Genomic DNA, 22,149 nt, shown 5'->3' on the forward strand with positions numbered 1-22,149 from the left:
GCAGAGGCGTTGGAGTCAGGTGCTTCAGGTTCTATTTTTGACTCGGACCAGCTATTTCAATTCTCTTCGCTTTGGCTTCCCTTCCACAAGATGGAAAATGAGGATGCCTGCGGCTGCCTCGTGGGGCTGGATCGTCTTTGCTGAGGCCAGGGCTGTCAAATCTCATACTCTGGATCATGCTCAGTTGACCTCAGCTTCGTTCTTCTCTGCTTTGCTGCCTGCATCTCCTTTACTTGCATCTCTGCCGTGCTTTCCCAGGCCCATGCAGGGTGTACGGAGCAGAGTCACAGCACCCAATGTCGGGACTGTTGCCAGGTGGGACTCTCCTCTGTACCGCGTGGCCTGGGGCCTTCCACCATAGCGTCTGATGTGCAAAATCTCACGCGCTGTGCAAAGTCTCCCCTTGGGCGACGTGGGCCATCTGTAGAACTAGTAAAGCGCGATGGCTACAGCTGTGGCCCTTGTACGAAGCACTCCCACTCCTGTCTGAATTAAAGATGCTATCTCAGGGCACAGGCCCTAGATACGACCCTGCACCGTTACATCTCCATCTAACGTCAGCCCAGTTACATCTCTGGGAGCTATCAGCAGAGAGGTGATGAGGGAGCAGTGATGATTATCAGCTCAGCCCGCCCTTCCTGGCTTTGAATGAATGAGTTTGCAAGGCTGCAGGTGCTTTCTCTTTGCTGCATTCCCCAGAAAGTCCCTGGTAATTAGGGCGCTCTCCTTTTTTTCCAGGAAGCACTGCCAACTCCTCCTGCCCTTCTCGCATCAACCCAACTCACTACCACGTGAATTCAGGTGCGGTTGGAGAGCTCCTCCTTTCCAGAGACCAGACCCGGAGCTGCGAGGAAGGGAGGCCGCATCTCAGCCGAGCAAAAGGTGAACTTCACGATTATTTCTTTTTGACGGAATGAGCGCTAAGGGCTGCGGGCAGCCAGGAGGAGCCTCGGCGCTGCCTTTCCACCCTCCCACCCGGCTTCCGGCGGCGGCGGGGTCCGCCAACCAGGAGGATTTCGGCGCGGGGCGGCCCCGGGCCGCCCCCTTTGTTCGCGCGGGCCGCAGGGCCCGGCCGTGCCCCCGCAGCACCCGCAGGCGGCGGCGGCCGGGAGGAGGGAGGGGGCCGCGCTGCCGGGCCCAGCATCCTCCTCCTCCTCCTCCTCCGCCAACTCGGGCCGCCCGCCCAGCTCCCTCCTTCCCGGCTGGGCTCCGCCGCGGCCGCCCAGGGAGTGGCACGGCGGCCGCCTGCCAGGGGCTGCAGCCTGCGGCGGCTCCGGTTCCGCTCCCCGGCGGGCTGCGAGAGGGTAAGGGGGGACCGCGGGGAGGGCGGCGGGGGGGAAGCGCCTCTGCCAGCCCGCGCCGCGCCGGCAACAAAGGAGGGGATGAACGGAGCTGGTGCGGGAAAAGCCCGGAGGGAGCGGGCTCTGCGGAGCTGTCAGCGCCGCGATCCGCCGCTCGGCTCTCCTTGTCGGCGGCTTGGCCGCGGTAAAGCGTTGTCCTTGGTCGGGGGAGGGAAGGCACCGTCCTTGTCGTGGGCTGCGTTTCGTGCGAGGAGGGGTGCTGCTCCCGCCGCCGCCCCCCGCCCCCGTTGCCTTCGCGGCCCCGAAGGCTGGGCAGGAGCGGGGCACCCACCGGCTGGTGGGGAGGGGGCTCGGGTGGGAGTGCGCGGCGGTGGGGTCTGCTCGGCTGCCGCCCGGCCTGGTGCACACCCACCTGCACACTCCCACCCACCCGGGCGCCCAGACAGGGCTACAGCCCTGCCCCGCACCTCCGCAGCTGGGTGTGGGTTTGGTAGTAAACGCAGCCGGTGGGTCACAGCAAACGGCTCTGGCTGGGAGCAGCCGGAGAAGCAGGGGTCTGATGCTGGGAAGATGGAGATAAGAGTGGGTGTTAGCATCGGTGGCTCAGTGCGGAGCGAGTTTCTGTTTTGAAACGGGAGGAAAATTTTCTTTTGTCTCGGGGAAGCTGGACTGCTCGCTGGGCTCGGTCTCCTCTCTGGATTTTTGTTCTTTAATGATCCAAGTATCGGTGTTAACTACATACTGCAGGATTTGATGGGGTTTTTTGTCTGTAGCAAGGAGGTGTGTTTCAGAGGCAGGCCCAACTGGGTCGGGCTGCTGGCATTCACACACTGCTCAGGTTGTGGGTGGCAGGACAGACCGAGCAGGTCTCTGCCCCTTGCATCTCCTGATACAAACCAGCAAATGGTCTCTTTGGGGAAGCATCCAGGGATGGAGGCAGAGGCACGCGTTGTTATCTCCAGGGCATCTAGGCAGGCTGCAACGGCGTTCGGGAAGTGCTGGGAGACAAAGCACTGTGTCAGCACCGACTGTTATTTGCTGCTCTATTGAGCGTCAGTCTCATAGGCCTGCAAACCTTGCCTCAGGAACTCATCCTGCTGGAATGGATTTCAAGTTTCACCAGCCCATCGGTTACTGTTGGCTAGAAGTGTTTCCTTAAGGGTGACTTGCAATTTGAGTAGAATTGGTCTGTGTGTGGACAGAGATACATTTGGGATGCTGTGTTCTCAGCAAAAGGTGTCACTGTGCCTGCCAGAAATCACTGAGACTACAGGACTTCAAAGGCTCAGCTCTGAGACAAGCCACAAGTTAAAATGTTAGCACCAGCCATTACAGGCATGTCAGAGAGAAGCTGTGCTGGAACCAGTCTATCATCTCAGGAGTGCTCATGTGTGGGGCCTGCCTTCAATTAAGGGAAAACCTGTGTGTTTCAGGAGATGCTTTTAGGATAAGTATGGACTGGATTATCTACTGAGGCCAAGGGTTGGTATGTGCTCCTCTTCTGCTTGGCTTCCTGCCACGTCTAGCCTTGGAGGCTGCCATAATTTACTCCAGCATGTAGCAGTTCCTGGTGCATTTCGTCTTTCTCCCCCCTTGTGCTTTTGCTCTGGTAGAAGAAACGATGAAGAACCCAAAGGGGGATTTTCCAGTGTCAAGGGATGCAGTTATGTAAGGGTATGCATGCTAGTTCTTCTTCCCTTGTGTTACTGGGTGGTTAAAATGGGTAAGGGCACGGATTCCACCTCCTGACTAAGGTTGCTGTTTTTATTTATCAAAATGCTTCCTCTATCTGTGAAACTCGGGGAAATGAATAATTTTTTGGCGGGGGGGAAGGTGGGGAGTGTCATAATTTTGGTGACGATGAGAAAAATATATAAAGTAAGTTGCATCCCCCAGATACATGGTGTTGGTACCACTTTGCAGAGTGTATACAATGCATGGCAAGGTTTATATACTGACTTTTAAAGCTCTGGGAAAGCCCGGGTACAGGTAGCTAGACCTGAACATGAGTTGTTGCTAACCTACGTTAAGACACTGCTATGGTCTTATTTATAGAGGGATCTATAGGTATTTATAGAGATACTTATAGAAGATGTTTATGAAAAATAGATATCTTGTGACCTGTTTCCCTCTCCATCTCCCAAGGGGTCTGAGCACAAGAATGACCAAGGCAGTTGCTGACATGGGGCAAGAAAGCATTTTTTTTCTGCTGCTCTATTGCTGAGTTAAAGACGGCCAACAATCTCTGGCTGTTGTTCTTGTATCACTGTTCTCATGATATTTATGGTAGAATTTCAGGTCCTGTTTGCCTGGCAGGGCACCTTGGCTGATAGTGCTGGTGATGTCAGACGGCAGCAAGACTGGGGCTTTGTTTTACTGGTCAGTTTTCTAAAACAACCAAATTAGGTAAGTTGCTGAATAAAGATGACGTACTGTCCAAGGTCACCCCAGAAGCCCAGGTTAGAGAAAGGAATTGGACTTAGTCTTCCTGAGTCCTGTTTTAGTCCTGCCTTTTCCATGCAGCCGTCCTTCTGTCCTGCGTGAAAGCTCTCATCTCTGTGGCTGATGCTGACAGAGAATCACAGAAGTCTGTCAGAGCATTGATGCACAAAGTCTCTTTCTGCAGTACCACCATGCTCTCAGACCATTTCCTCCTGCTCTGCTCAGAGGACCCTGTGTGCTGTGTTTTGTCTTTTGTACTTTGTCCTGTTAGGCATTGCAGTTCAACAAATCAAATTCACTTTCCTTGTAGCTGGATTTAATTTCTTGCTCTTACATTATTGTGCAGTAGCTCTTGCTGTAGCTACCAGTGGAAAAATGACTTCATTGCATGTGACTGAGTCTGGCACCTTAAACTGATACTTACTGCTATTCCTGAAAAAGAAAGAAAAAAAAAAAAACACAAAAAACAAACCCCCCACCCCCCCAAACCCGAAGAAACCCCATTAAAAAAAAAACCCAAACCCACAATATCTCTGCATCAGACTTTTTGGAAATCATTCCCGTGCAGTGGCAATGGTTTTGTTATCTCCCTTTAAGTGAGTGAAACTGTGTCTATCAAATAGCGACGGTTGTTTCAGATGCAGCATAAGCAAAGAAAGATGTGTGAAGAAATAAAACCAAGCATTGTCATATTTTGTTGTCACAGTTTAAATTTTTTTCCTTCAGTATGATAGAATAAAATACAATGCTGGCTTGAATTGGCATGAAAATTAGGTGCTACTTTTCTTTCAGTGATTTATTTTTATTATCTAGTGTTTACCACCTGGATAGTTGTAGAGAAATGTGGCACGGACTAGTGAAATGCCCTGCTGTGGGTTCTGAGCCAGCAATGAAGTCCCCATCTCTTCATCCCCGTCTGTGCTGAAGCACAAAGGGAATCTGAATTTTGTTTGGTTTATTTTGAGAGTTAATGCTCTGAAGTCTGATGTTGACTCCCTTGATAACTCCATTTGTGCCTGGGAAGGCTAAATGATTATTTTTGAAAAGTATTTATACTCTGTGTCTATAACAAACACTTCCGAAAGACTTCCAAGTCCTTTGATTTGTTGGATATTCAGAGAGATAGTGATGCCTAATAGAGTCAGGCAACTATTCTCTAGCACTGTTTTTTGAGTAGTCTTGGAAAAAATCTTTTGCTTCTGTTTCTCTCAGGTACAAAATGGGTGATGCAGTTCTGACCTCCTTTGAAGTCTGTGAATGAAATGCTATGTGGATGTTGGATATTTGGATCTCGGAACTCTTTAATTACTTTTTGGTGCTTTTTAATCCCTCTCCTGTGTTCCTTCATGCTGTTCCTTTAAAAAGATAATGCAAATAAAATTGTATTGCTTGTGCCAGAGCTCTTGGTCAAAATGAATCCTGTTTTATTTTGGTGAATAAGTTGCATTGTGTAGTAAAGGCTACATGGATGCTGGTTATGTGGAAAGGACTTCCCGAAACTTTGGGGTGGCAGAAGCTTCAAGAGGTCATCTGATCCATCTGTCTGTTCCAGGTTAGGTCTGTCTTCATCTCTGTGTTCAAGGCAGAGGTTTGAAGATTGATATTTTTATTTTATTTTTTTAAAGAATAGCATGGGCAATGAGGGAGTTTCTGCAGGCTCTCTGGACAGTCTAGCTCAGTTTGAACTGATGCTGTAGTTAGAACTGCATAGTATGTGTCTTCCCCTTTGTATTTGTTGTCATTGTCACTTTGTGTGTCTGCCTGTTACTGTAGAAAGGACAAGTACAAAGGTGTTTCATTGACAAAAACAGCACAATTTCTTTTGCAGCATGAACTTATTATGGAGGGGCAGAGAAAGGCTTCCAAACCAAGGCACCAACTTCTGGCATAGTCACTAACAAAGGCTTTCTCAGGCTGGTCTGTTCTTTTTCCTCCTTTGACATATTCCTCCCCGCTTTATTTGTTGCATCATGCTCTGAAAAATTCTGTCCCCACCAATTAGTGCTGGAAACTTTTCAGTAATCCTGACAGGCGCAAAAAGCAGCTGCCTGTTGAAACAAACAGCACTTTCCCATCTCTTGCAAATACTCTCATTCATGACCTGCAAGCACATCCCCTGGATGCAGAGGCTGTCCTGGCTGGGGAACAAACCTCTCTGGAAAAAGAGGCCTCTCCTGGAAGATGTGGAGAGGCACTTATGTCATGAGATGTATTTAATAGACTTTTTAGCCTCATATTTGGCTGTCATATATTGTGTGCTATACTACCTCAGTGGCTCCTGTCAGCCTTCCGTGTGAAGCCTGTCCTGGTGATTAAAGTCTGCTCCTTAGCTATATTTGGCATATAGTTACTTGTTTTATAACTGAGATCCTTACCATGCAAACTAGAGTAGGTCAGTCTGCAACCTTGAATAAGTGCTTTTTTTTCCTCTGGACTTCTGTTTCCCAGCTGGTAAGTTTAGGACGTTCTAGCTGATGACCAATCTGCTAGCCATTCCTAATGGCGATTTAATGATGGGCAATATGGCACAAAAAGGCAGGCTTGTGAGGAATATGCTGCTGAGGCAGAGGAAGCTGTTTTGCCTTACCCAGTTCATATTTTACATGTCAATTTATGTAGGCTTTTACTGGGATCTATGAAGTAGCTTTTTGAACTTGCTGAATCTCTTCCGTAGGAAAAATTTAAGTTTATATGTATATTTATATATATTTCTAGTAAATGATACTGGCAATAAGCAATGCTTCCTGTGAGCTTAATCTTGGTGTCTCCAAAGCATCTACAAGCATTTTTTTTGTTTTTATCTCTGAATTCCCCCTTGAAGCACATTGGCTAGATGGTAGGAAGGTGCAGGAGCACTTCCAGCACACTAACATGGAAATGTCAAAGTCAAATGGTGCTTTTGGGTCATCGTATGGGTCAGGTTTATGGAGTGCTTTATATACTCTGCCTTAGGGTGCTGGAAACATTGATTGCCTTTGTTAGGAGAGTGACAATTTGGTTTTTGCTCTTTCTTTTTGGTTGAAACAGGGCCAGTCTGTGTTAGAGACGTCATGCCAGTGCTCTGCGTTATAATGTACTCAGGCTGCTGCTTGTAACTGCTTTATACTTGCTTGGCTAGATGAGATTATATCTTGATGTCTGTACAAAATCACGATTGTGGTCTTGCCTGCATTGGAGGAGAGATTAATGACACTTGCAGTATAGACACAACCTGTTTCTCTAAGAAGTGAAGGAGCAGCTAGGGACATGTGGTGGCTCTAAAGCTCTGACTAGAACATGTAGTGCTGTGGTACTCCAGGAGTGTGGTGGGTTGATCCATCTGTCCTGCCTACCTGCATGCAGGCTGGGTTCATCCCATCAGCATCACTCTTATCTCCAGAGATATGAAACGTTAAATCCCATTTTTTGTACTGATCCATCTAGCCAGACCTGTTCCTTTCGGCTGCTGGGATCTACACGTCAAGCAGTGCTGTATGAGTGCTTCTCAATGGCACGGTCGTGTATAGGTGGAGATGCTGGTTAGAGCTAGGCTGTGGAGCAGTACACCTCTTGTAAGGTCTCTGCTGCTGGAGGAGGCTGGGATTGACAGCCTTTCCCAGATGCGCACAGCCTGTGTTGTGACGGGCTGGCTAGGACAAGAGAGCCTAACAGGTCCTGCTGGAGCATGGGCAGCACACCGAGCATGTTCAGTCTCCACACCTGCTTTGCAATCTGACTGTGTAGGATGGTGTTTTCTTTTTTTACCCCCTAGAAACTGTGATCTCTAACCTCCTCTGATATGACATACAAGGTAGCCATCCTGTGGTGCTGTTGTGGCTTAGTGTGTTGCTTAGTGCCTAGAGGCTTCGAGCTGGCATCTGCTTCTCTACACGTGGTGCAATCCAAAGTAAATGACAGCCTCTGCAAGGCAGATGGTAAGGTGTGGGTGAAAGGAACCATGCGGCAGGAAGGGATAATGTAATGATGTTGACAGATAAGATCCAGTTTGATATAACTTGCCAAAATTTTTATAGTTTGGTCATTGATAGGGATGTAATTTGAATAAGAGACATATTCCTTCTTGTACTGGCTTTTCTGAGCATCTTTGTATTGAGGTTGCAGTTGATAAAGTAGGAAACTCCATGATTAACGCGTACTGGCTGAAAGCAAACTTTCTAGATTACTGGCCTCCCCGTCTCCACCACTGGTTATGGTGGGAGCTGTGTAGATATGTCGGTGTCAGCTGAGGTCTGGCAAAATCACAGTATTTGTAGAGAGGCTCAGGAGAAAGCAGCAATTAATGCACATAGCCCAGAGGTCAGCTTCTTAAGTGGGAGGCTGAGTGCAGGCTGGTGAATCGGCAGGGAGGAGGGTGCTCCAGGGAACAACTGCGGCCAACATTGCTCCGCTGCTGCCAGCACAGCGATGGGAAGGGGGATGAGCGTGGGTAGAGGGGATGGGGCTTACACAGTGCCTTGGTGCTCCAGAGAGAGAGTGGGTTTGCTCTTCCCTACCATCTTTGGTTTGGTGATCTTAGATCATTCAGTAGGTACCAGTGGTGTAACTCTCCAGGTCTACCACCCCTCTGTTTGCGAGCTTGGTACCGTTATCATCCCTCTTCATGTGGCAAGGAGATTACTGACCACTGTGGAAGAAGAAAGCAGGAGTCCTGGCTGTCAGTGCTGCATTTCAACTGTGAGATAGTGGTCTGGATTTCCTTTTCAGCTTACCTCCTGTTGTATCTCAGCTTACTCTTAACAGTCAGAGTGTGAAGGTGGGTTAGTTATTCTTTCAGCTTTTGGGAACAGTGCTTTGTTTGAAGGAATGAGATGATGTTAGCTCATAGTATTTGGCATAGAGTTTGTCCAAGGCCTGGTGAGACATCGCCTGGGAGGCAGCATGCGTTTTGGTTTGCCCATGTCTAAAACAGACTGAACTCAAGTGGTGGAGATTTAGAGAAGGTCTCCTAAGATGAATCTGGAAATGGTGAATCTCTATCTCGGGACCTCTCAAAGGAGAGCATTGCTTGTTCAAAATGATATAGTGAAGGCGGAGAAAGGGCAAAGCTGTCTCGTGGGGGTTGGACACAATGGGAGAGTGTCAGACTTGTGCAAAGGGCAGAGTAGGTATGTGGGCAGAAGGTTGGCTTGAATAAATCTGGACTGGCAACTGGTGGGGGGGGTTCCCAGCCAGCAGAGGCTGAAACTAGCACTGCTGAAGTGTAAGAATGAAAAATCTTGCAAGGTGGTTTTGTAACTAAATGAAAGGGGTTGCATCAGGTGCAGGGTAGGCCCTTCCTATTCTGCATCCCTGCCTGAAATTTCAGCAGCTTGTGGAGAGGCAGGATCAATTTTCCCTTCATGTGACATTGTTTGCATCAGGGTTCTTTGGAGTGGGTTTCTGTACTAGGTGTTACACCTACAGTACCAATGGCCCGGAGCAAGGGTTTGCTCTTATTCCTGCTATAATGACCAGGTCTCCACTGCATACCAGATTGCATTAAATGTGTGATTGCATTAACATGGTGTCTTTTCCTAGTGCACTTGAGGGTGTGTGTAGATACTGGGCAGCATTAGTGGGGCTTCAGTGGCAAGCCCGATGTGTCCCAAGGTATTTTCTATTACACCAGAAACATGTTGCATTCCACTCTTGTTTTCTTTGCTTTTAACCAAATCATCTGCAAGTTTAAACTGGTACAGCTGAACTACAATCAGACAGGCTGTCATAACACTGCACTGCAAATGAAAACAAAATTCCTAGTTTCAAAAAACTTAAATGTGCGAAGAGGGAGAGAAGAAACTTGCAACAGCAGTTGTTTCCTATTTGCAGCTCTTTGTTGCTCCAGCCTTTCAGTTACAGTCTACAAACCAAGGCTGGCCTGTGAAGAAGCCTTCATTGCAGGTGCAGGTTGTAAAAAAAAAAGTGGGAAGAAATCAGGGCGGGAGGGACCTGGGTCCTGTTTTTGTTTCATAATCAAAGTCCAGGGCAGAGGTTAGATTACAGAAGTGCACAAATCAAGATCTATATGTTAACCTGAGCTCCAGTGAATAACAGATTAAGTGCCAGGGTGAACTTTAATGCTACACTAAATCAAGCAGTCAAAAGCCAGGAAGTTCCAAAACTTCAGATCCTTGTGCAGCTCTGCACAGGGTGGGTAGCGTGGCTGAGTTATTGTATAGCTCATATTTAATTGAAGAATTTGTTTCTCCAATAGTAAAATACCAAGCCATTATAATGGAATATGTTTATCATGTATCATTGTCTTTCCTGCACTCTGCCTGCCCTCCTCATGTTTCTTTTCCAGATAGTGCTTATGACAAATAACACTTTCTGTGAATAGGAAACTTGGATTTTATCAAAGCCCCTTGAATTGTAGAGAAACCTTCCATGGAACTGAGTAGCCATTGGATCAATGAGTCTGAGTTGACCTGGAGGACAGCAGTTCTGAAATCTCTGCATATTCTATTCCCTTCCCGCGTGAGCTGTGCAATTTTGGTGTCATGCCCCTATATATTTCTGTAGGGACACTGTCCCCTGCCCCGGGGCTTAACTCCAGGGAGCAGAAACTCATGTAGATCAAAGACCATCCCCAGGATGTTTCCCACAAATTAGAGCTAGTTTTGCTCTGCAATTAGTGCCAAATTGTTGCTATCTACTGTGTCAGTCTTCAGTAGGAGTTTTGCCAGCATGGGGAGTGTGAGCTCATCAGCAAGCCCATAATTACTCCCCAGTTTGTATATGATGACTTCCTTGAATGTCCTTTGTTTTTTTTCTCCCCTACTTTGCCTCAGGTTTTGCATTGTGGTTTTTAGTTAGAGTGCAATGGGATGTTTTTGCACATTCTTCCTTTAGTAAGCATTGTTTATAACGAAATCACAGGGTGATTAGTCTATCATAGTGGTTAGAATTAGCTTAAAAAAAAAATCTAAGTTTATAAATAGAAGGCCTCTAGGCTTTCCCTTTGCATTCTGCGCTAATTATTACAAAATTTGAGTGAGAAGACTAAACACAGGCTTTTTTAGAGATTAACCTTTCAGACATGTAAGGGCCACTACATAGTAACAACAGAGCTTTATGGCTGAAGAACCTGTGTGAATTCTTCAACTGCAAGGGAGAAAAAGCCTTATGCCTGACAGAGGATACTGGGATCCCCTGGTTTTCCCTGTGTGTAACTGAAGGCAATACGCTCCTTTCTTTCATTCCTGTAGTACTTTACCTCCATTCCCTCTATGGGAGAAGGAAAGGTTTTCTTGGGAGAGGAGTCTGACCTTAATTAAGAATGAGCGCCTCTTATTTCCCCTATACTTCAATTAAGTGAAAGGATTTAGTCCTAATATGCCTTGTGCTTCAGAAATGGGTTTCTGATTGCTTGTTGGAAAGAGTAACTAATCGGAGAAGTGAGAAGGCGATGGTATGATTACCTTGGATTGGATGGAACATCTTAAGGAATTAAAAGATAAAATTGCCCTTTCTTGTCAGCATAATCTCTGTCTCTATTAGCAAAGCTGCAGTTTGGCTTTATCAGATCCTGTCTCTATGTTAAGCGGATTCATTTCCTGTCCCTTTCGCAGAAGACTGAGTGGTTTGAATACGGCCTTCGCATTTGATTTCAAGGCAAAATTCTGTTCATAAAATCCCTAGCCTGTCTTTGCAGTATGGCCGGTGTTGTGGGGTCGTGAGCCTGGGACACCAAATCTTTACCTGTCCTTGCCTCTGGCATGCGGTCAGTTGGGCAGTAACGTATCCTAGAGTAACTACTCTAGGAGATGGAGCTTTATTGCCTGAAGACCTCATTTTCCTGGGCATCGGAAAGGTGCAGAAAAGCTTGGAAATATGAAGTGGATGCAACCAAATGCTCAGAAATAAGAAATTAAATGATTTTACATAACTTAAAAAAAAAAATCAGTATCTTTAGGCCAGTAAAGGTTTTGTATAAGGCCTAATAAATGAATACCAGACTTGACACTGAACGCTTTTTGCCTTTATTCTGTATGCTTATTGTGGAAGTGAGTGAAGAGCTCCTCCAGCGTTCAGTGGATGAAGTTCTTCACTAGCAGTTTGTTTTCAGGGAGATGTTGGGCTTCAGGTATTATTTTCAACATTTACAGTGCCTGATGCTGAAGTCTTCTGCAAGCAGTAATGCTGTCTTCTGTGGGAGATTTTGCATGGGGAGTGCGACACGTGCAAGAATGAATTGCTGCAACAGGCAGTTGTAGGTCTCGTGGGGAGCAGGGGTTGTTCTTGGGCTGCGCTAAGGTAAGTTCAATCTTGCCTGGAGTCCCAGAGGTTCTTGAATGACAGAGGCTAGGGGACCAAACCCAGAAACCTCTTTGAGGCCCTGTATTCTTTCTGAAATACAAAACCAGAACTTGGGTAGAAAAATTAAGTTCCTGCTTTTATGTTTAACCCTCCTGAATGTGCATGCAAAGGATGTGTCGAAATCAAGGTGCTGTTGGACCATCCCCAGCTACACATTGTGTGGCAGCACATGGGATTGTTTCTCTTTCCTGTAGAGGATGGCGCTTTACCTTACAGGTGTAAAATGCACTTTCTATTACTCCATATGGAGTCACTGTTATTACATTGTCAGAGCAGCTGCAGACAGAATTCCTGGTCTTTCCAGGATGTGTCTTTATTACTAATGCAAGAGTCTTTGTGCAGATTCAGGCACACCGCCGCATCTTATGATGCTCTGAAAATGGCTGAAACTCTGCTTGCAGATGTGTTGCCGTAGGGCTGCATCCCAAGCCCTGGTGTTCCTCATCCTTAGTATGAACATGAGGGAAGCTGGCATAGTGTTTTAAATAATGGCACAAACAATTGCTTTTCAAAAGATTATCTTAGATGGGAGTAGGGAAAAACAGACTTTATTGTGCAAATGATCCAAATAGTTGTCTTTGAAGTCAAGGATTATTTTCATGAGTCAAATTTGTTTAAAAAAAAAAAAAAGTGTTTTACTGCTGCTCTGCATTGTCTTTGTTTATCATTAACCTTCCGTACAACATGATAACCTTGATTTCCTTCAGTCTGATAACTAGATACTGTTCTTTACCTTTTTTTATGGGCCCCTTGCCCTGAAAAGGTGTGCACACAACTGACTGCAAACTTCAAATTTAATTTCTTATGTGTGGATTTCCAAATTTAAAAAATTAGAAACCTAAATTTTGGTACTCGCTTTTTTAGCTATATATTTAATTTTAAGAAATAAGGAGTTGTTTTCCCAAAAAATATTGTATATACCTAGCTGTTACAGCAGCGTTCAGATACAGCTGGTCTAAATTCCACTTGGGTCTGCATTCAGAACAAAATCTCTGTGCCTTGCCTAGGGTTTCGTGTTGGGTAAACTCTTCTTACATCTAGATCCATCCAGAAGGAAGCACCAGGCACAGGATGGGACTCGGGCCAACTCAATCTGGTGTCTGGAAACCTGTTCCTGTGTCTTGCAGTTGTTTCACTCAATATGTTGAGGTGAACAGAGCCTTAGATTGGCATACGCCCATGAGGGCTTTCTTCTGGGGAGTGTGCTGAATCTGGGAGTCTGCTTTGTTGCTTATGTCCATCTTGAATGGGATGGTATTTCATGTGGCAAGCAAGTACTAATGTGCCTTGTTGAGGGTAGGAGGGATGGATGAAGCAGAGAAACTTACAGATAAACTGTATTGCCAAGACTGACAAAGGCTTTTGCTACCAACCCTTGTTTTGTGTTGTTCCTCTACCACATTTGAGAAATAACTGAAGTCTAAGCACCTCCAATTGTTTCTCTGTTTTTAATGTGTGCTGTTCTGATGCCCAGCCAGCATTGTGGATACTTGCATATCCAGATATGTTGCTCCTGGTGAAAGGTATTTTTCGGATGTACATCTGTACTTAGTTGAGAACTGTTCCCCTTTTTGAATCTAAGCCTAGGTGACTCAGATCCAGCTGTCCCCTTTTCTGATGGAAGAATGGAGAACAGAATATTTTGGTCATTTGCAGCAGGCTTTCATATTGTGCATTCCTGGGATGCTTTCCTTGATTGTGGGAACAGACAGAACCATTCATCCCAGTATGAAAAAACTGCAGGAAGAATCTAGCGGAGATCTAGAAAATCCTTGTAATCTGTGTCATCTTGGAAAAGGAAGAAAAACAAAATAAGCAGAGCTGGTGGCCCTGGAGTATCCACAGGGGCAGATGGGGGTTTTTTTACAGTGTGTCTGGAAAAAATCGCATTTCCATGAAGTTATACAGGAAGGCAAAGCTTACAGCTTGTGCAGGTAATATAGGGAGTAGGAAAGAGAAAATGGCTCATGTGTTTCTTACGCCACGTACAGCATCATATTTGCCTGTGTTCAGCATTTACTGCTGGAAACAGACTTTTCAGAAGGTTTCTGTTAATAGAGCCTGTTGGGATGCTGAGGGTACAATTTGGTATCAGGGCAAGTTGTTATCTCTAATGGAGCAGGGCAGTGCCCTGTGGAGATACTGGCCTATGTCCCAGGCCGAGGATATTTCTGCAGCACAAAAGCTGCATCACTTGGGAGCTAATGTGGGACTTGGATGGCTTAGGGTAGCGTTGCTCTGGGTGGTGAAGATGACCTAATGGTGTAATTCGGAAGAGCTCCATGCTTGGCTTTCAGAGCTTCCTAAAAATCTGCTCATATATTTTTATGTAGAAGTAGGGGAGAAACTAGTGACAGAGGAGTATCTGTCCCTAGCAGCAGGCATAGGCTTCTTTAAAAATGTCCCCAGGCACCTATTTTTATCTATGTATTTCTAACAAGCTGCATTTACAGTAAAATTTACTCAAGTTCATCCTCATTTCCCTGTGTGATAATGAGTGTGTGGGTACACGCTAAGGCAGTCACCCCTGTTTCCTGGCTTTGGTCAGTCTGCAGCTTATGGAGATGAGAATGACACTTCAGATATGTGAGTTAGCCCCCATCAGACTTCCCTGTGAACCGACATGCGGTGAGCATAGCTGGGCAAGGGGTATCTGGCTGTGATGCAGGGTGATGTTTTGGAAGTTTTTGAATGTGGTATGTGGCATGGAGACCCCAGTGAGTGTGGCTGTGAACTAATTGTGGTGATTGTATTTCAGGGTAAAATAAGCTGTCTGTTAGGAGGGTGGCTTAATTAGCAGCCTGTGGAGTTCATTTGTTTTTCAGCATTAGTATGTTGAAAGCAAATGTGTTTGCATAAAGGTTTCTGGCAGAAATCTTCATGCAGTGGGAATGCACTTCCTCTTATTTCTCTTCCCCTGCGTAAAAATAAAATCCAGTCATCCTGGGAAGGAGCTGAATATCACAATATCCTGTGACTTGTGTGGCCAGCTATCTTCAGGGATAATGAGTAGTGGAGGGAGAATGAACTGAAGTTCCCTGTCTCCTCATAGATGAGCAGCAAAATAGAGGAACGGACTAAATTCACTGTCTCCCTAAAGCTTATGTGGTTCTCCCTGCAAAGTTAGGGATCCAGAGAATCCCTCTAACAGAGGCCTGAAAAACTGTAAAATATTTTTATTCTTCTGGCACACTTTCCTGCTTAAATTCTTTTATCCTTCCCCCATCTACATTCCTGATTGTGAACTCAACCAGCCATCATGTTTTATCTGGAAGAAATAGCATCTCCAGCTTGTTTAATCTCAAGTACAGCATCAAACCTTGTAACCAAATGGTAGGACTGGGCGATGAGATGTGTAAATCTAGGAGTACGGGTATATTGTAAAGAGAGCAAACCTTCAGGTTGAAGGTGATAGAGATGGGGTGACATCTCCTGGTAGAGCACATCACCTGCCAGCAGAAGTGCTAGAAATCCAGTTGCTCTGTAAAATCAAAGCTAGCCTGGGGCAAAATATGTCATATGAGATGGAGTGGGTGGAAGGGAGATGTCTGATGGCTTGACAGATAGGAGGAACCAGGCTGATCAATGTTTCTCACTTCCAGATTCTGTTACTTGTCTCCTTGTTTTATGCTAAACAGAGCTGGAAACCGCAGCCTCCTGTCCAGCTCTGTGACAGCAACTGGTCCTCGCTGGCTCTGTCGCAGGAAGGCTGTTTTCTGTCTTGCTTAACGAGAACTGCTTGCTCTTGTCCATTGTTCCTGCTGCTGGTGATGTGATCTGAGCATCCCACTTCTCATAAATAGCCCCGACTTCTGTGTAAGCTAAATAGTCCCAGCTGGTGCTGTCTGCAGGTATCTGAAGCCACCCCAGGTGTTGAACATCCTTTGTGGGGCACGTGGGGAAGAGACAGGGCTTGATCCCTTGGGTTTTCACTCAGGCTCCCTCCCCAGGCTGTCTCTGCTGATCCCTCCTTTCTTTGTCTCTCTAAGCCGGTGTGGGATGACTGACTCTTACTGCTGAAACACTCTTTGGTGTCTCAGATATTTGTGAGCCCTCAGGAATACAGTTTTGGAATTCTCCTTGCGGTTTTTCCTCCTCCTGTGTCTGCTTGCAGCTTTCCCTGGAGCCCTGCCAGCCCTCCCCTCGCTCTGACCCAGCCTGTGTTGAAATCCTTACTCATGCCTTAATCACTTCCCGTCCCCGCTATTGCAATTCCCCCCTCGCAGCATCTGTAAATCTTTGCTACATTAATTCTCCGGAGTGCTGCCTGCAGCAGGCTACCTCCTTCCTTGGCTCAGGAAGGAGGTCTGGCTGTCCCCTGGCTTCTGGCTGGTCCTTGGTTTGCTCTCCTTGCAATTCCCTTTGCCGTTATGTCGGCATTGTCCCTGGCTCGCTCTGCCACCACCTTCTTCCCTCTGCATCCCAGCCTGCTCAGTCAGCCTGCCTTAGCTTCCTTTTAGCTGATAGTCTCAATTTTTTGATTGCTTTTCTTTATCCATTAGGAATGTTTTTGCATTTTTTTTTTAAGCAACTTAGTCATTTCCTTTATTTTTCTTTTCTTGTCATAAAACTTTTTGCTTGAGGAGTTGTATGCTTGTTAATGCAACATCCTTGCAAGTAATTTGGAGGTTTTATTCTGTTTGCCTACTGGGAAGGGAATGGCATAGGGAAGGATTATGTGACTTCTCTAATGAGTAGTTGGTACAGTCACGCTTAGGTTTCAGAAAGGTTTGGGGTTGGTTTGTTGGGGTTTTTTTTTCAGTCTTACTGCAAATCCATGGGGTCAGATGCCCTTTTTCTGTAACAAGGTTTTGGATTTGTCCTTAAGGAAAGGAGTCGAAAGCCCCATCTCAGACACTTCTTCCTTCCTCTTCCTGTCAATTTGGAGATGCTGCCCTGAAGTCTGGTAAGAATGGGGGCCATGCACCAAAGGTCTAGTGCTGAGGGTTGGTAGTGTGCCTTTGGTAAGGGCTCTGACAGCAGAACCAGGTCTTGGCTGAAGCATGAACTGAGACTTTAGAACTTAAAACCAGTCAACAATTTCAGTTGCTCAAATCCCAAACTGAATTTAAATTCTTGTTTGGTGGCTCTAGGAGGTTTCAGCTTTGGTCCAGGACTTCAGGGTTAAAGTGAGACTGTGAGATTGAGGGAAAGAACATTAAGATGGGACATGAAGGAAATGATCAGCCTTGTGTTACAGGAGAAGAAATGAAAGATCCTGACTCTCCTAGGGCTGTGAGGAGGGAGCTGGGCACTGCTTTCTGGCAGCCTGTTCGGTGCTCTCTGTCTGATTTCTTTGTGCTCTGTTCTCCCAGGTCTGTGACAATGGAAGAAGAGGCCCATCATCGAGAAGCCTGAATGGTGATACCAGGACAGCTCTTTGAGACATTTGCAATACAAGCCTGAGATACATGAGACAGCAAACATGCTGAAGCCAAGTGGACTTAAAATCCCTGGCAGGGCTGGGAAGCATTCCAGCCCGGTGGGACGGGCATCAGGGACCACCGCAGCTGCCATCACCACTGGTTCAAAAGAAGGTAAGGACTTGATTTGGCAGGGGCATGAGATGACCCAGGTGATTACCTGGCTTAAAGGCAAAGGCCTTGTGGTGCCAGTGTTCAGTAAGACCTAAAACTCCCCGTCTGTACATGTTTTGATGCATGCTCACAATCAATCTAAGTGTAATGGGGTGAGTGAATGGCCTCTCTCTCCCAACTAATGCATAAACTAGGCAGGTTGTGGAGTGGGTGGGAGGCAGATGGATCCTTTCGTGTTTAGGGCTGACAGAGGTGCTGCCTCCTGTCTTGCTTGTTTGCGTATGCATACCTGTACAGACACTGACATTTGAAGAGCTGGTAATAATTAGGCAGATAGGAACCTCACCCATGACCTTCTTAAACACTGTCCTATAGCCATTGCTTCTGGCCTGTGATAATGCAAGAGTAGGAACCAGGCACTTAAGGTGATTTGTTCTCTGCTGATTACCTCAAATTAGTGCCCTTGTTTGAACAGAATCATTTGAAGCACTGGGATTTGAATAACGATTTACCTAGACATACGTACACACGCTTTACTGTCTGTTGGTCTATAGCCAGTGTATACATAAGCTATACAGACTGCCATTATGCAGTATAATTAACACTTCAAAAACATTTGAGATGTGTTTTGCTTAGGACTCATTTTTCTGGCTGCTTTGACTGCTGGGTTTTTTTTTTTTTATTAGATATTTTATTGCTGGCTGGGGTTAAACCATGACAGATATAATTTAGCAAATATTCAGGGTGCAAGTTTTTTATGTAATGTTTTTTGTTTCACTTTGTTAAAAAAGGCTTTCCTCTTGGTTCTGGGGAAAAGCATCAGGATGATCTATATCCTATCAATCACTTGTATGTTCAGTATATTACACTTTCATTTGAGAATGTTGCTCGTTGCTTGTTGAGGTCTGTCAACCTCTCGTCCCATAATAATTCAGGCCACTGCCCACGTGCCTGGCTACCTTTCTGTATGTTTCAGTCCAAAAATTTGTAGTGTTTGGCAGAAGCAGGAAAGCCTTGTACCTGTCAGACAACATTTTTAGTATAGGGGATAATATTGGACAAAATTTGCTTTAGCATACTATGACAAATTAGCCTGTGATAATGATACTGCAAAAATGAGGGTCACCAGACAATGCTATCTCTTGTCAGAGTAATGCAGAAGTGTCAGTTATTTAAACAAAACAAACAAAAAACCCCATCTCTCTGAAGTTTCTCTTGTGCTGGGGCATGTGTCATTGTCCCATGAACACCTTCCACTGAGAGGGTGCTTCAGGCACAACCTCTGCACAGGACTTCCATGCAAAGACCCTGCTTGCTGCTGAGAGACCCTGGCTCTGCTCCATTGTTACACATCAGGGGCTCTGCTTTGCTCATGGATTTCTTCAGCTAAGCTTTCTCTTCTTTCAGTGATTGATGGTGTATGTATCATCTCTCCCACCCTGTAAATTCTTTCCTTGAACAGTATTGTAAAAGCCATAGTTTTAACTTGGCTTTTTGCACATGTGCAAGGTCTTGTTTGAGGGGCCTGTCGCTGCATGAGCTCATGGGCTGAGTTCCAGATCCTTTGGTGTAATACAGCATTGTAGGGAGTGGAGCAACACTGCTCTTCTTTGGCCGAGGACTTGGCCCTAGATGTACAGATAAACATTTGAATTGCACTTTTCTGTGTTTGAGTGGGTTTTGATATTAGAAAGGCTAATTTCTTAATTTAGTATCCAAATCAAAGATACTGAAGTCTCCTTTATATTTGTTTGCTAGAGGGAAGCACAAATTGACAAAGGAAATTCTTAGTATAAGGTTTATAGGTTAGGCTGTTTATTTTGAAGTTATCCCCCAGACCTGTTTCTGTATTTCCCCCTAGTTTCTCCTAGCACAAAGAAATGAACTTGAAGGACTCCAGTGAAGTGACTGTTTAGCTACCAGCTGTGAATCTCTCAAGGTGCTTCATGCTGGATTTATAATTGCAGTGCGGTGTGGAGTTATTTTCAGTTGATTTTTATCACTTAAAAAAAAAAAAAATCAAAACCCAAAATGAGGGAGAAGATCCGAGGCCTGTCTTCCCCTTGGAGGCTTTGCACAGAGGCGTCTCGGCAAACACGGTGCGTGTGTTGCAGTATGAAAGAGTTAGTCAGCACCGATAGTAAGCACAGGGGTCCGATGCAGCCTTTCAGCTGAATGCAGCACTTGTTTGCTGGAGCTTCTTTGTGCCTTGTTGAGCTATAGCCATCTGTCACTGTGATAGATGTGCAGCAAAGCCAGCTGAGCGTGGGCAGAATCTGCACCAAACTGAGTTTTACCTTTGCCTGAGAAGCTCTAAAATGAGTTTTGTTCCTGGAAAAATGTGTGTATGCAGATGGGGAGAAGTCTTGGGATGGTGTGTTGGTACTGTGCAATCACTGTGCTATGAGCTGCGCTGCTGCTCCTCTGCCTCTCAGGATGGTGCAGGGGGCTTTCGGGAGTTGCAAAGCTGCTGGAGCAATGATAGCACTGAGCTGTTCCTACCTGGAAGGTGAGAACAGAGCACAACGGAGCTGTTTACTCAGTGTGTGCTAGGTGGATAGCTGCAATAGGGCTTGTAGCATCATCTTTGACGTCATCCCTAGCATCATCATCTTGCTCTGTATCCTGCACAAGAGCTACTGCTGTGTCTATGTGTGGCCTGTACCTGCTCTTCTTCCTGCAAAGGCCTGGCCAGCCCCTCGCTGCCTTCTGCTCCTCTCCTTTCCAATGATAACCTGAAGTGGTGAGCAAAGCTTGCATCCTAAAATCCTGTTGACTTGCCTATGTGCCCCTTTCTGAGAGTGGCAGCATCTGTGCTGGCTGTGGGGCCCAGCCGCAGCACAGACAAGCATGAGATTCAGCATTTGGCAAGGAAAAACTCCAAGAGAAAATATTCTTTTTACTGTCAAAGTGGTTTAATTCTATTTCAGAGCCAAGTGTCCACATCATTAAAATCCTAACCACGGCAGGCACTGACGTAAACTTTGAGGATGCCTGCAGCCAAAGGATCTGGTGGTAGATGGCCATGGAGATTGGATTTCATTACCTTTCCTGGGATTAATCAGGTCTGGGCCACTGGAGGGTGATGGAGCTTTGCCCCATCCTCACCCTTCTGTCTTGCTAACCTGCATCACTCAACCTCTGGCCTCTAAGTGCATCACTGCTGTTAATTCACAGCAGTACTGATAACCCAACTTTATCAAGAGGAGGTAGCTATATGCCAGCCTGAGGGCTGTTAGATCTGGTAGTGTGCAGTCAGCACTGAGTGCTTTCCCCAGTGTCATGGTGTTGGAGCCTTTCTAATATACAGAGGGACAATGGGAGAGATGAAGAGGCTGAAAACAATTTTCTTTTGTGTATTTAATGTCAATACTGCAAAGGGCTTTTTCTGCTTTTCTTTCCTCTTCTGTCACTGTCCAGGAAAGTGCTTTCATGTGATGTATTGGGTGTCTGCTGGGATGGAAAGCTCCTCTAAAGATACCAAGCTTTACATCAGGTCTTAAAAACCCGCATGAAGGAGGCTGTATGCGAGGCATTAGAGAAGCCCTGCAGAAACCATGAGCTCTGCTCTGTGCTGCCTTTGAATGTTTCCATGAGCTCTGTGAACTGTGTCTGTGCAATGAGAGTCCTTCCTGGGAGACTGTCAGGGTTTGCCTGACTCCAGGGGGATCTGAGTGCACTGGATTTTTCTGAACTCATGTGTTGCCTCCACACTTACCTGTCTCTTGCCAGAAATGCCAAAAGAGATTCTTCCATTTTCTTAGGCATTTGGTGAACCACCTGAGCCCTGCAGCTTGATGGAAGAAAACCAGTGTGGTTTGGATTACAAAATACAGAGCTGCAACATTGATCTCTATGAATTTGCTACTTTGGGGGAAGACAGAAATCTCAAAAGCTTGAAATATAGTTGCAGAAGAAAACCATTATCTAATGAAGCACAGAATTAAACTGCAACAATGTACAGTCTGTTGGCTCTGAGCTGTCTCTTGGCTCTGGTAGCCTGGGGCTGGCTCAGAAAGACCCCACATTGAGGTTATATCTTCCAGACTGGGTGTCAAAAGAAGGTTCTCATTCTCGAGTTGTCAGAGAGCCATTAGATACAAATGAATTTTGAAATGCTTCACACTTTCTTCCTCCTACCTTCCCATAAGCTGATCAGTCTTGTCTGCAAAAGTGTAAGTAGATGTACTTTCCTTTATTCTTAGTCTGGAATACGCAAAGGTGCTTTGATTTCTTCTTTCTCTTTTCCCCAGCGCTCTGTTCATATTCTTTTGTAGAAAGTCAAGTGTCTCTCATCTCTCTCTCATCTCTCTTGCTTTCCCAGGCAGTGGAGTTGTACCCTGTTGTCCTGGTTTCAGCTGGGATAGAGTTAACTGTCTTCCTAGTAGCTGGTACAGTGCTATGTTTTGAGTTCAGAGCGAAGAATGTTGATAACACTGATGTTTTCAGTTGTTGCTCAGTAGTGTTTAGACTAATGTCAAGGATTTTTCAGCTTCTCATGCCCAGCCAGTGAGAAAGCTGGAGGGGCACAAGAAGTTGGCACAGGACACAGCCAGGGCACCTGACCCAAA

At 45.9% G+C, this 22,149-nt stretch overlaps 1 protein-coding gene across 5 annotated transcripts in view; it reads left to right on the top strand.

Moving 5' to 3' along the window:
- The first annotated feature begins 783 nt into the window (after positions 1–783).
- The window catches only part of CLIP2 (CAP-Gly domain containing linker protein 2), an 83,265-nt gene continuing 61,899 nt past the window's right edge, over positions 784–22,149 (top strand). The window contains exons 1-2 of one of the 5 annotated variants that reach the window (XM_052803591.1): positions 784–882; positions 17,357–17,578. In XM_052803591.1, the coding sequence (XP_052659551.1) occupies positions 17,467–17,578 (112 nt within the window). In that variant the 5' untranslated portion in view covers positions 784–882; positions 17,357–17,466. Of the gene's footprint in view, positions 883–1,019; positions 1,305–3,638; positions 3,708–16,927; positions 16,948–17,356; positions 17,579–22,149 lie in introns of those variants that run through there. The other 4 variants (XM_052803589.1, XM_052803593.1, XM_052803590.1 and 1 more) reach the window with 4 other exon arrangements.

The sequence above is a fragment of the Harpia harpyja genome, chromosome 12 (assembly GCF_026419915.1).
Source record: "Harpia harpyja isolate bHarHar1 chromosome 12, bHarHar1 primary haplotype, whole genome shotgun sequence".
In the NCBI taxonomy this organism is placed as follows: domain Eukaryota; kingdom Metazoa; phylum Chordata; class Aves; order Accipitriformes; family Accipitridae; genus Harpia; species Harpia harpyja.